This window comes from Juglans regia, chromosome 3, assembly GCF_001411555.2.
Source record: "Juglans regia cultivar Chandler chromosome 3, Walnut 2.0, whole genome shotgun sequence".
In the NCBI taxonomy this organism is placed as follows: Eukaryota; Viridiplantae; Streptophyta; class Magnoliopsida; order Fagales; family Juglandaceae; genus Juglans; species Juglans regia.
In genome coordinates this window covers 12,357,447-12,371,820 of record NC_049903.1, presented here as the reverse complement: position 1 = coordinate 12,371,820, position 14,374 = coordinate 12,357,447, and the positions used below count along the sequence as shown (strand labels likewise).

At 38.5% G+C, this 14,374-nt stretch overlaps 1 protein-coding gene across 6 annotated transcripts; it reads right to left on the bottom strand.

Moving 5' to 3' along the window:
- Nucleotides 1-336: 336 nt before the first annotated feature.
- LOC109021330 (putative uncharacterized protein DDB_G0277255) lies at nucleotides 337-13,988 on the bottom strand. 6 transcript variants are annotated; one of them, XM_035688072.1, is made up of 10 exons: nucleotides 13,564-13,988; nucleotides 12,715-12,758; nucleotides 12,321-12,438; nucleotides 12,097-12,223; nucleotides 5,362-6,002; nucleotides 4,653-4,935; nucleotides 4,299-4,578; nucleotides 2,852-3,010; nucleotides 1,193-1,651; nucleotides 337-907 (listed from the first exon to the last, which is right to left on the bottom strand). In XM_035688072.1, the coding sequence occupies exons 1-10, from the start codon at nucleotides 13,772-13,774 to the stop codon at nucleotides 620-622; spliced, it is 2,610 nt and encodes an 869-aa protein (XP_035543965.1). In that variant the 5' UTR covers nucleotides 13,775-13,988; the 3' UTR covers nucleotides 337-619. The 6 variants fall into 6 exon arrangements, with proteins under 6 accessions (XP_035543965.1, XP_035543963.1, XP_035543964.1 ...); XM_035688070.1 differs by having other exon boundaries at nucleotides 2,852-3,007; nucleotides 5,329-6,002; nucleotides 13,564-13,978; XM_035688071.1 differs by having other exon boundaries at nucleotides 337-904; nucleotides 2,852-3,007; nucleotides 5,329-6,002; nucleotides 13,564-13,978.
- Nucleotides 13,989-14,374: the final 386 nt, after the last annotated feature.

Genomic DNA, 14,374 nt, shown 5'->3' with positions numbered 1-14,374 from the left:
GTATTTTACAAAATACTCCTCCTTTTAAAATATTAGTGTAAAATATTATAAAAAATAACGTATATTTATCATTTTTTATCCGGTATATAAGTTTTGCAGTTTGCAAAAAGGAACATTGATTTATAGTTGAGATTTTTTTTTTTTTTTTGAAGGAAGTTTTTGTAATTTTTTAATTAAACATTTTTTAAAAAAGAAATTACTTAAACCGAGTTTTTTATAATTTTAATGTTCAACGTATTAACTAAAAAAAATGTTGTTTTTTTTATTTCCTGACACGTCATACTTGATGGATTAACCCAAAGAAAGATGTCGATTAACAGAGAAAGGGGATGGGAATAATAGTAATAAAACTTTCCACTACGATAAAGAGAACACAAAAACAAGTGAAAGAGAATCGACTTTGTTCACTAACTCAAATTAGCAAGCGGTCTTCCTAAGTTAAAACATAAGCAAAAAGACATACGTAGAATACAACCTCAGTGGCACAGGCCAGCAGCCAGTCGAGGTCTCTTCAGACCAACTAATGAAACATTGAAATTATTAGGCCGTGGAATGCCTGTGATTGGCCTTTTTTCACACTCATTACAAGACCCTGAAAAACCAGGAGGTCACTGAGAGATTAGTAACTGTTTTGCCATAACTGTTGAGACTGCTTAGATGGTTGACCTTGGGAGCCACCAAGGGCTGCATCCCTAGGGTTTTGCTGCTGATGTTCCATTGATAACCCAGTTTGAGAATGATAGAAATTTGGGTACCCAAGAGCACCAAAATGCTGTGATGGCTGCTGTGCTTGCCGATACCCACTAGGCTGCTGATTCTGCCCTTGGAAGCTGTAATATGTGCTTGGAAGCGCAGAAACCGTTCGGGAACCAGGCCCGTGAACCCACATGGCTGAATTGTCACTCTGCTGAACGCACAAGGGTAAATGGGCGAATTGAGATTCAGAAGAAGATACATACAGAAACTGAAAACCGTTTTAAGACACAACTGGTGGCTTTTCATGCAGCATGCAAATTATCCCTCTAGATCGATTACAATGCCTTTCAAAACACCTTTCCAAGTTAATTTTTCTATTTTGCAATCATTTTAACGAAAACATCATTTTCAGATGTGACATCCAGAGTGTTCCATAAAAGAACCAAAGGTAAGCATTTCATGTCATGGTTTTTCCAGAGCCCAGTAAAGAAATTACCTGCTGAAGTGAGATCAAATGATTACTGTCCTTGTACTGAGAACTAACATCATCATAGCCACCAGTTGTGCCTGTAGGTACAGCAGGTGGATTCAGAGGAAAGTTTCCCCCAGGAATGCTGGTTGAACTCCCAAATGCATATCCAGAGGCAATAGCTGCAGACTGAGGCAAACTGCTGACAGAAACACTGTTTTTATATTGTGGTAGCACTGTGGCCAGAGACTGATGGTAAGTGTTGTTACCAGCAAATGCTTGCTGGAAGGCTGAGGGCATATACGTGTAGTTCTGAGGCATGAATGGATAGCCAATCATGTTGGCAAAATGTCCTAAAGGAAGATTAGGTTGGGAATAAGGGTGCATGGCAAGGTGTTGTGGAAGAGCAGGTCCTGTGGCAACGCTGGCACCAGGCAGTGTCTGTGGATTAGGCAGAGGTGTAGAAATATTACCGGCTCCCAAACTCTGCACAGAATGAAGATAATGATCAGAAGAAAATTGCACACCTAACACTTCCTGAGGTTATTGAGCTACATTGTTTTCCTAACGCAAATTACATTACATGTTTATGGGTAGTATTTATGGATAATACTACACTGTTCAACAAACATTAGCTTCTTGAAACATGTCAAATCAGCTAGTGATGATAACAGAAACAATTACGTGCCCTGATATTTCTTCTATTGATTAACTAATGCGGGTGTGTGTGCCCGCGCGCACGCGCGCGCGAAGCAGTGATGCCAGGCCTAACACAAGAAAGCTTATGACCAGTATTATCCTATAACACCCCATCCAACATTAGGAATATGAATAACCCAGAGAGTAAGTCATGTAGGTAGTCATGGATGCTAAGTCCTACATTGGCTACTAAGAGTCAAATTGGGGCTTTATAAGTGATCTTGAGGAAGGCTTCAAATTGACTAATCTTTTTGGGGTTATAACACATGCGGCTAGCACTTTCCTAGGTCGTTACATATGGTACCAGAGCCATCTAGCAAGGCCAACCATATGATACTAGAGCATTACATGACATGGCTCTAATGAGGACATCAAGAATTTAAGAGGGGGAGTTTGTAAACCCTAGTCCTACATTGGGAATATGAATAACACACATGGAGCAAGCTATAATAGCATTCATAGGTGCTAAGTCCCACATTGACTACTTGCTAGGTAAAACTAAACTTTACATGTGATTCTAAGGAAAATTCAAATTGACTATTCTTTTTCAGGCTATAGAGCAGGTTGTTAGCGCTTTCTTGGGTCATTACATATCCCTCATCAACTAAACTGCACTCCACATAGAAATTGTGACGACATGCACTGCAGATTTGCCTTGTCACTACAGTGACACATCTTTATCCAACTTCAGCATCACACGATGAATCTCAGCTTGGGAAAAGAAAGGTTAAATACGTTATACCTATTCTTCAAGCCTTGTCAAAATGGAGAACATCATGGATGGTCGAGATAAAAGTTGCACAATAAAGCACTTTATACCTGAAAGCCTGAACAAGTATCGTTTTCTAGATTCTCATTTTAGATAGATACTTAAATCCTATAGTCTGTTGACTTCAAATTTATACTCCCATAGAACATGGGTGCTCGCTATCATTAAGCAGCCTAACTTTAAAAAATTGAGTACAATAAGCTAGAGCAGAGGCGCACCTCTGGCATGGAAATGGTTGGGCCACTGATAGAAGCCACATTGCTGTATTTTGTGGGCATTGCTAGTGTCACAGGAAAGGGTGAGTATTGAAGATCCTCCCTTGCAGTCTGAGCGGTCGAAGCCAGCAAAGTGCCAGGCAACGAATTTGTATATGCCTGCTGTTGAAGCAATATATAAAGTGAGCTACAACAATTAAGTTCTTCAATTTCTGTTCACCTAAGATCAGCAGTATATGCACATATAGGACGACAAAGCAGTAACAGAAAGCACATAAGAAGCACCACAAATGGCAAGACTATGGATGAAACAAATTATTATATTATAATAAGTTCGAAAAGAGAAGGAATAAAAGTGGATTCAACTTCAGTATAATAATGACAAAAAAAGCCTTCATTGTGTGCCTCTTTAATTCCTCTAGTACATATTTCTTGTCTAGAATTATCCCAAGTACAACTTAGAAAACAAATAATAATAAATTACTCTAAATACTATAGGCCTCTAACCACTTAACAAGTGTCCTAAATCCTTTTGGACATAAACCCAGACTTCCTAAATCTTCATGTGTCACAATCATTTGCTTTCAACTACTGTATAAGATGTGTCTAGTAAGCCTTATTTAGCTCATCATTTTATCCTCACTTATCAGTCAGGATGAAGTCATAAGCAACCATTTTAAACAAGTGCACGCAAAGATAAATCTGATATGAACCATGACTTAAAATGCAAATTTTGTTAGGAATTCTCAATTATATGCCACAAAATCCCTCTATATATATGTACATGTTTTTTGACGGACAACCACACACAAGATGTAATGACCTAAGGAAAGCCTAAGACACATCTGGACCTATACTCCAAAAAGACTGGTAAATGTTACTATTAGTGCCCAATGAAACCATTACAAACAGCAAAATATTTTCCCTTCCAAGTGATGGGAGATCCCAATCACCACCTCGTATACTCATCTGGAATATTACACATGACCACATTATTAAAGAAAAGGTATTCATGTTAATTTTCACAAAGCTTTGTCATTGACCTATTTGCCAAGCAACTTGCCTAAATATTCATCATCTTGACATGCATATCTGTGTGACATTTAGGAAGTTTGGTGCATTGTAAGATCTGTTTCCATCTCAATCTTTCCCCAAAAATCTATAAATTTTGGTAAATAGTAAATCTCACATGTTGATTCCTCGACGATTAATTTGAAAATGTGAAAATTTTATTGGAATTGAAATCTTATAATTTGATCAACAAAAAAGGACCTTCAGAATAGATGTTTTAATCTAGACACCACATGATCGCCAATTACTTCAATATCAACTCAAGTGATTCAATAGCAACAAGTTGTACTCAACCAAACATAAGATTATATGAAACCATCATTCCAAAAACTAGTAATATTGCATATTGAGGACACAACTAAGCCGTTTATCTTGTTACCATTACACTCGAGAAAGAAGCAAGATTCTGCATCTGTGAGCTAGTCTGTGGGTGAGTAAATGCAGCATTGAATTGTTGGGGGCTTTCATATGTAAAATCAGGTGCAGATGAAGGGAACGTATATTGATTCCCCTGAGCAACTTCAGGGGTCTGCTGTTTCAACACCTCTGGCTGTGAAACAGAAGGAGAATCATAATTTGAACTGTTCCCACCATTTCTATTAACTAAATTTCCATCTGAAGTGGTTCCAATATGCTCATCCCCAAAATACTCAGGTTGCCTGCAAGAAGCTTTTGTTAATAAAAATATAAACAACTGATTAAAATAGTTGATACCACAACAAGGAGGGCTTACCTAGATTCTGAATGCCCAATTGATGAAACATCTTGTGCAGTAGATGTCTCCTCCAAGTCACTTTTTAAAGGCCTAGTTGCAAATGACCCAGAACCAGAAAAGGCAGCACTGTTGCCAGATCCAAAACTCCCAAAGCTCAGGTTTAAGCAGTCTGACGTATGGAGTTGGAGGTGATTTGGAATTATTACAGGAGGGTTATCCTCTTCAGGTAGTACTACCTGATCATCCTTCTGTAAATTTAGGTGCTGCATGTCTGCAGCCACTGATGAAATATCATCTTCAGCTGATATTGAAAACATAGAAGAGAAAATTGTAAGACATTAATTTCTTCAAAAAGCAATAAGCATTCAGGAATTTCTAATAGACTATTCTTGTTCACTCAAGGTCACAAGAAGAAAAAAAGGAAAAAAAAAGTTAGCCTTTCAATCACTAATCCAGTAGAATTATGTTCGGATTAAGTTTACGAATAACAAACTTCCTCGATTACTCCAACAGAAGTTCTAATGCTTCTGGTATGCAGATACTGTAGTTCATATTCATGCATGCAGATCTCCAGAAAAATTAGACTTCCTTTTCAGAATAATCATCAAAACAACATGGCCATTTCAAATACTAACAAACAAATCTACGAGGAAAATATGCATATCAATGAAAAATGTAAGGAAAGAAGGAATACAGGCCAGAGCAACGTTGATATCATCGTTGTCACCTTCATTATGCTCCAAAGCATGCTTGTGAGGCTGGTAGGAACTCATGTCGTTATACGACGTATTATCAAAGACAGATGCACTTCCAGAATTCTCCTCATGCATACTTCTACTGGACACAGAAGCAGGTCCAACATGGCTTGCATTTAGCACCTCCACAGTCAAATCCTCTGCTACCTGGACCTCATCTAACTGGGACTTCGTATGGTGACTACCTCTACCCAAGGGTAAATTCGATGGATCTGCATATGGCTCAGAGTATGAAGGTTCCCCTACAACAGAGGACACAGTAGTAGCTGGTGGCTGCTCAATTGCAGGCCATTCATCAGCAGGAGGAAGGTGCTGGTTTGTGGCAAGTCCTGACTCAGCATTTATGTCCGACACCTTGGAAGCATGATCTTGCAATGAATGTGAATCATGAAGTATTGCCCCAGAAGAAGTTGCCAAAATATTGTTTTGAATATGGGGATTGGACACATTAGAAGCCTTGCCGTGTGGCCTACCCATCTTTACAATGTCTGCCATTGACACATGACCTGGTACCCCCAACCAGGGAGACTGAAATCCAGAAGGCTGAGCTGATAAAGATATGCCATCACTTGGGTCCACTGTTGACATCTTATTTTCCATGGCTACAGAATCACTGCAAAAAAAAATCTTAATACCTAAGCTAACTGTTGCAAATAGATATTATTTCCTAATAAAATCAGCCCTCACAAGGGACAAGTCCAGAGTTAATTCAAGTTCTCCAAAATGCAGGAAACTTAAATTTGTAAACAAAATCTTTCTTTTACAGGTTATCAAACATTTTGACTTGCTGCCTAAAGAAACGAGATCTGCACGACAATGTCAACAAATTCAAGCTTCCACGATATGGGAAAAAATGTCTTAAAATATATTCCTGCTATATGCAACAAGTATACCTTCAATAAATGCTACAAACCAGTTCATAGGGTCAATGTTCAATAGGCATGCCTCCTTAGAAGTAACAAGCAAATTTAGAAAGCAAAAGCAAATCTTCTTTTCTTATAAATTAATTTCATTAAATACTTTAAGGCTCCAAAAGCATGCCAACTATAAAAGTCAATCACTTATCAAAAAAAAAAACTATAAAATTCAATAACTGATTAAGGATAAAGATGTAAAAGGTATGCATGGAGTCTGATTTTAATGTTGTCAAATTCCCTTGCAAAAGTTTGTTGCAACTTTGGCTGGGTTACTTTGATGACCCTCTCTAACCTACATACCTATTTCTTCAACCAGTTGTATTCTGTTGGGTGGAGAAAGGCAAAGATGATCAAACATGCACGATTCCATACAAAAGACACAACTTCGAGGGTAAGTCCTTTTTTGAAGTACTCATCCCTCCAGTTGCCTCATTTTCCTAGAATTATATTTAGATAAACAAGATGCTTTAAGGGTACCTTCTTTGTAGGGAGGGCTGTCTTAGGCAAGATTCTAATGAAAAGCGTCAAAGGCATATTCTAGTGTCGGAGTAGCATTGAGTTGTATGCGCCAGCAAAATGGGGAAAATAGTGATCATTTTGCTACATTGTGAATTGGCTAGGAGCTTATGGGCATCAATATTTAGCACTTTGGGGCTTGACTGCATCCTCAAAGGATGGAGTTGTAGGCATGTTGAAGAAATCCTTGTGGTGGTCACAGAAATCCAGATGTTTGGAGGATGATCTTTTTGTGCTTAGTGTTGTGCCTTTGGCAAGAATGCAACATTCAAAGTTTTCAAGACCATGCATTGTTTTAATTATTTTTTTTATTGGTAAAAAATTTATTGAAATAGGAATAGGCGAGAGCCCAAGTACACGGTATATACAAGAGTGTCACCCATGCATGGTGATCCCAATATAAAAGGAATTCATGAAAGGACATGCTATTAAAATCAATTACAATCGACAAATGGATGAAGTATTAAAAAAGAAAGTTCTAAGCTCTCCTATTGACCACTCACGATCTTCAAAACTTCTTTCATTTATCTCCCTCCAAAGACACCACAATAAGCATAACGGGACCATCTTCCACATTGCCGCAATCTATGAATTACCTAAAGGGCCTCTCCAAGAAGCTAGGAGATCGATCACGTGTCTCAGCATCTCCCAAGCAAGTCCCACTCTAGCAAAGAAGTCACTCCATGGGTCATATCAATCTCCCTCCAAAGACACCACAATAAGCATAACGGGACCATCTTCCACATTGCCGCAATCTATGAATTACCTAAAGGGCCTCTCCAAGAAGCTAGGAGATCGATCACGTGTCTCAGCATCTCCCAAGCAAGTCCCACTCTAGCAAAGAAGTCACTCCATGGGTCATATCAATCTCACAATGAAGTCGTAGATGCTCAATGAACTGCCTACTCTTTTTGCACATGCAACATCAATCCATGACAATGATTCAGCCTTTCCTTAGGCTGTCTAATGTGAAAGTATTCCCCAAGGCAGCAATCCATACAAAATAGGTTGCCTTTAGGGGAGTCTTCATCTTCCAAATGCTCTTCCATGGGAAGGGACTTGTGTTATGCATGCTAAGGTTCTTGTAAAAGGAACATACGGTGAATTTCCCTACCTCAAAGGGATGCCAAGAAATCTTATCTTGATTAACATGTCACTAGTAGAGTAAACAATTTTAGAACTCTGAAAAGGCATCAAATTCCCAATCTTGAGCACACCTCTAAAGAAGGTGGCATTCCAATGGGGAATGCCATTGGATATGTCTAAAAGATCCACAATCAAGGCTTCCTACATCCATGCTATGCCAAATATTTATGTATAAGCATCCTTGAGGGCCCTATCGCCACACCATATGTCATGCAAAATTTTAATTTTGGTCCCATCACCCACCACAAAGCGGACCTCCCCATGCCCCAACATACTTTGATTCTATGAAAGTCCTCCACAAAGCACCCCCCATGACACCTGAAATCACTTTTCTAAAAGCTTCCATTACAAAAAGAAATATATATGGGGCTAAGGGATCACCTTGTCGCAAGCATTGGGAGCTTTTAAAAAAGCCATTGGCGCGCCATTCACCAAGATAAGGAAACAAGTGGTAGAGATGCAATGATTTTATTTTTGGATAAGTAGGTTGAGATACAATGTTTAATCCACGCACACCATTTCACACCAAAACCACATCTCTCGAGCATGTGATCCAAGAATCTCCAATTAACTTGGTTGTAAACTTTTCCCATGTCTAACTTGCATAGAAGCCTCGGCTCTCCCAGCTAAAGATTACTGTCCAAACATTCATTAGCAATAAGCACAGAGTCAAGAATATGCATGCCTCTTACAAAGGCATTTTGGGGTTTTGATATAATCTTCTCCACCACCAAGCTCAATTTATTCACCAAGACCTTCGAAAGGATTTTGTACATCCCACTCACCAAGCTAATAGGACGAGTTTATAACATCTACCACCCCCGATTTTGTTGGAATGACAAAAATGTTGGTTGCGTTGAGGCCTTTTCCAAACCTTCCATTTCATCTTTGATCACTTCCCAATTTTCCTTGAAAGGAAGCCACAAAAAAAGCATATGGAATTGGAGCCACCATACTTCTTGTGAGTCAACAAAGTCAAAAGCAAGTCCTTCTAGAATTGGTCTCCAAGAAAATTGTTGTGAAAGCAACAATAAATTTCCCACTTTGTCTCTTGTAAACGTAGCATGTCAAGTGTCAACTTTCAAATCGCAAAGTTGGTTTCGTATTTTGAGGCATTTCTCCAACTTATTCAGCCCCCTTAACATTCCATTAGACACTTTTGAGCTTCATAAACCACCTTCGTCGCCCGACCCTTTGTTCTTTCCCAACTAGCACTCCCTACTCTTGCATCATAGTTTACCGACCAGGTAAGCCGCTTCTCTACCCTTTGCTAAGGTACATTCGGGAACTGAGCATGAAGGGGGCTGTCCAATTTCAATTGCCGTAAGTAGAGCAATGAATTGGTCTTCAAAACCCTCACATGAGAGCCCTATGCACCATTGGACCTCCCTAGCCTTGTTTAATACCCACTTTGATGCACGCCTATCACCATAAGCCGAAGTTGTTGCATCACAAACCACTTGACCTCCAACCACCTTCAATGCCACAACTGACACCAAAATTGGCTCCTTTACCACGATGCCAAGAGATCAATCAACCTTCTCGGCATCCCCCAAGCTAAGCCCACCCTGGCAAAGAATTCATTCCTCAAGGTCATGGCAAACGGCACCACGTCTTTTCTAGCCTGACTCACCAATGATCATCTCCTTTTTTCTACATTTCCAATCTTGCCCCCTGCTTGTGCTTCATTACCCTTTTATCTCTTGAGCCAACGCCTCCTTCCCTCTATTATGATCTCCTCTAATGCAAACTGCTAGACTTGGAGACAAGAGTGCCTCCAATTTTGTCTTTGCAAATAAATTCTCAGAGTCCAACAACATTTGTTTGCAATTTTCGAATTCTTTTGAGCCACGTTCTCCGCCATTTGTTATGCTGAAGCAAGCCTCATGTAGTTCCAAAGCTGGTCGATTTCGTACCCTTCCCCTTCCCCTTCCCCTTCCTCTTCTTCAAGAATAACTCTCCCACTAACCTCATATTCCACTACATAATAGGTATTTTCCATAAGAATTCGAACTCTTCTAGGCAAGGAAAGTACTGCTACTGGCACAGAATGTTGCATAAAAATCCTTCCTTTCCATCGGGAGATGCACTCTTCCAAAGTATTCTCCAACCACTTCACAATTGAAGCTCCCATAACCAATTCTTTCATCACCCTTTCTATTTCTCTCTACATAAGTATTGAACTAGCTCCTACCATCGTAATCTCAAAGATCGTGGAATCAAATGTCATACGTTGATATTAAAAAATAATCCCATAGAACCTTGAAAGCACGCCACCTTCAAATGTCTTGATTAAAAGCCATAAATTTCAAGAATCTCTACACTTGGATTACTTCTTAAACAGCTCCCAATTCTCCATGCTAGTAGAATTTAAGGAACTTTTCTTCTTGCTGGTTGGGTATATCCTTTTGTATACTTCCCGTGTACCTGGCTTGTGCCTCTCTATGCTTTTTATTGCATTAAGTAAAATAAAAATAAAAATAAAGTTTCCATTGCAAAAGATTCGAGTGCAAGTGGTTATCACAAGCAATGACAAAGTATTGATTCTTTTGCAAGGCCCTCCATCAATGTCGATGATTGAAAAATATTTAGCTTCATTGGATTTTAGGAGCATTCATGACATGTAGAACAAGGCATTCCTCATTCTATATTGGACATTTTCCCCAACCATTATAGAAAGTTGTGGCCTTGATCAAGCAAGGGGACCGGTTAAAATTAAGAGCATGTGGTTGAAGACGAAGTATGTAGATAGATTTAATGGTGGTGTAGCTATAGCTTCAAGGATGAGAAGCTGAAAGCAATAAATCTTGACCTTATCAAGTAGAATAAGGAGTCTATTAAGGAGTTGAGTTAGGAAAATAAAAATAAAAAGCTCTCAAGGAATATTTAGTTTTGGATTTAAGGGGTGGGGAGGAAGGCTTATCTTTGATTCTTTGGATGAGCACATAATGAAACAAAGTGAGAATTTCAACATGAGGCTTCCATGAGGTTACTTCACGAAAATAGATTTGAAGGGGATTCTACATTGTAAAGATTAAATATGGTGCAGAATCGAGTCAAAGGTGTTCTATATTAACAAGAGACTTCCACAAGGTGACCTCGTGCAAACAAATGTGGAGAGGTTTTTGAATGTGTGAAAGTAGACACAATAACCACATATTGTTTCAACATAATCTATACATGTGTACATACCTTCAAGACTCCAATTCCATGATGTGTGTGGGGGTATTTGAAGATTTTGAACCTAACCTGGGCAGGGCCATTCAAACACAGTGACCCACCCTTGGGGAGTAAACCAAAATACACAATCCCATCTATCAAGTTCGTGTGTAGCATTAGGTAATATAATGTTTTTCTCAGTAGTATAGCATTAGATAATCTATGATGTCTAATTCTACAACTCATCTCAAGTATGCCCTTTGACCACTAAGCGGTACTCTGACAAGTACTAAGACCGTGGAAGATAGAGAAACAATTGTAGTAGGTTACTTACCATAATGACACCCTTCGTAGCACTACATAGGATGGGTGTGAATAGAATGGTATGAACTCTCTACACGAATAAAAAAATTTGGAGCAAAATATGATTGGCAAGGTTTACAAGAAGGCACAGGGGTTCAGTTTCCCTTGGAGGTCAGATTAGAAGGGGTCTTTTTTTTTTTTTTGTTTCAATAAGTAGTGCAAGTTTTATTGAAGACCCAAGAGGTGCACCCCAAGCACACAAGAAGTATACAAAAGGATATACCCAAAATAGTATCAAAATAGCATCTTCCCATCTTTGAACAGCTATATAAGATAAAACCTTGACAGTAAATGATGTTTAGAAGCATAATATGAAAAAAGCTGACTGAGTTGTATGTACAAAAGATGTGGGGAGATTGTAGGTCATCTTTGCAGCCTTTTAGATCTAAGATCTTCTCTAGCTTTCTTCCTTTTGTTGGTAAAATTCTCTTGTACCCATTCCACACACTAGGAAGAAGCCCTTTTCATTTCTTCTCTAATGAAAAACTATATTATTTATCAAGAAACGATTATGATCATTACAACCCATAATATTTTGCTGCAACGCTAATTCTCAATTGTCAAAAGCAAAAGAGACAAATCAAATTAGAGTATAACCGGGCAAACCTGTACAATGGAGCTCGCCGACTCATGTTATTTCCTGCCATACTGGATGCAGAAGGTGAAGAACCTGCGTAAGCATGCGTTCCATTTTCCTTCTTGTAGGCAGGTTTACCATGTAAACTACCAGACTCTGACAAAAAAAAAATTTAAGTGAGAATCCTTGACACAGTTTCACAGCTATTTCCAACAAAATAAGTGATGGGATTTGCTTTGTGGCATCCACATACCAATAGAGCCATACTGGTTTGAACCACCACGTCCAACATGACGGTCTGTGCCACCCCTACCGCCACGATTGGAAGCACTGTTAGCACCACGAGATCTGGAATCTGTTGGGTCCTTAGTCTGAAGCAATGAAAGTAAGATTGGTAAACAAGAATAACAAGACCCATGCAAACCACCATGGTGAAAACTAAAGGAAAGATTAAAAGTTCCTTGATCAGCCAAAGCAAGCTCCCAATAGGTGTGAAAAGCTAAGCACATTGAGCATGCCTTAAATAAAAACATTAACAGCTCAATGACATTAGTACAACATTACGGTGCAGAAAGACGTCAGTATTGAATTTGAAGCAAAGCAAGAGGGTGTTCCAGATTTCAAGAAGTAAGATCCCATGCACCCACCTCTTTTTTCTTTCCTCGTTTGCTTTTCACCTCGTGAAAGGGATCTACACAGCAATTAACTTAACATAAGAAACGGGTATGATTATCAACAACAATGCATTAACCTCAACCTTCCCAATCTCAATGTAATGCTATAAGACATCAAACCTCCCAAATCCCACTGTAATGATATAAGACATCAAAATCCCAATATCACATTGAGATGAAGCCTAATGGGAATGGGAGCAAACATATGGAATCAAAAAGCAAACTGGGTGGTAGTCCTTTTTTTTTCTTTTTTTCTTTTTTTTGATAAGTTGTAGTCCTCCTTATATAAAAAGAATATCCAGAGAAAAACTAGGTAACAATCAGACATGCATGTTATTACAGCGGAAAACGATCCAAACCATGGCTGAACAACGCAAGTTTTTCAAGAAAAGGGCAAATTTAAAGGAAGCATTAGTAAACTAAAGATAATAAAAAAAAAAAAACCATTAGTTTTCTTACAAGTAAGAAAAAACCATTAGTTAAAAACGCACGAGAAGAATAGAGATTTATCTTGAATGGTATATTAAATTCCATCCCTTCGACCAAATAGAGGGAGTGAGGATGAGAGGGTATTTTTTTCTGAACAATAAATTATTGACTCGTGCTGATACAACGGTTTGGCTCCGTCAATGAAAAACTTCTCCTTATCCAGAGAGCAGAACCCCATAAAACAAAAAGCTCAAAGTCTCCTTTTCCCAGTAACAGACAAAAGAAAAGGAAGAACACTACCCCGTTGAAAACCTAAAAACAATATATCTATATATAATAAAAATTATAAAATAGAACTGCAAAGGAGGAAGGTAGATATTGAAAAGATAGGACCTTGGGAGAGGAGGCGATTAATGGCCTCGTTGGGGTCCATGTTACAGTCTTTAAGAGCAGCATAGATCTCCAACTCGGTGCAGTTATTCACAATCTCCTTCAAGCTCTGCACCATCTTCCTCGACGCCGCCGGGATTGCCGATACCCCATTATTTCCCTTCCCACCATTGCCGCCGCCGCCTCCTCCTCCTCCTCCTCCTCTCCCACTCATTCTCTCTCTCTCTCTCTCTCTCTCTCTCTCTGTGGGACGCTCAGATCTGAAAAAGGTCGATACGGTTCGTACCTCGCTGGGATTACGTTCCGCCGCGCCGGCAAGAAGAAGAAAAAGGTCACTATATGATCTCCTTCTGGCTTTGCACCGAAAACCCTCTCTCGTTCTAAACTCTCCCTTCTCAGTGTCTCTCTTTTCTACCCTTACCCCCCGTTTTTTTTTTCCTTTTCTAAACCTTTTTTGAAATATTATAACTTTTGATAAGAGAGAAACTCAGGCCTAAATTATTTTTTGAGATAAGATTAAAGATAAAAATTAAAAAAAAAATATTTTTGTTTTAAAATTTAAAAATATTAAATTATTTATTTTATTTTATATAAAAATTTAAAATAATTATAATAATTAGATAAGATGAATTAAGAAGAATTATAAAAATAAACTGAATCTCAAATAATGAGATATCGTGAAAATAATAAATAATTATTTTTACCCAAAATGATAAAACACACAAATAAAATAGAATAAAATTTTAGAAATAAATTAAGATAATGCAATTTTTGAGAAAAAAAAAATGTATATTGCTAAAAAAAAGTGAAAACC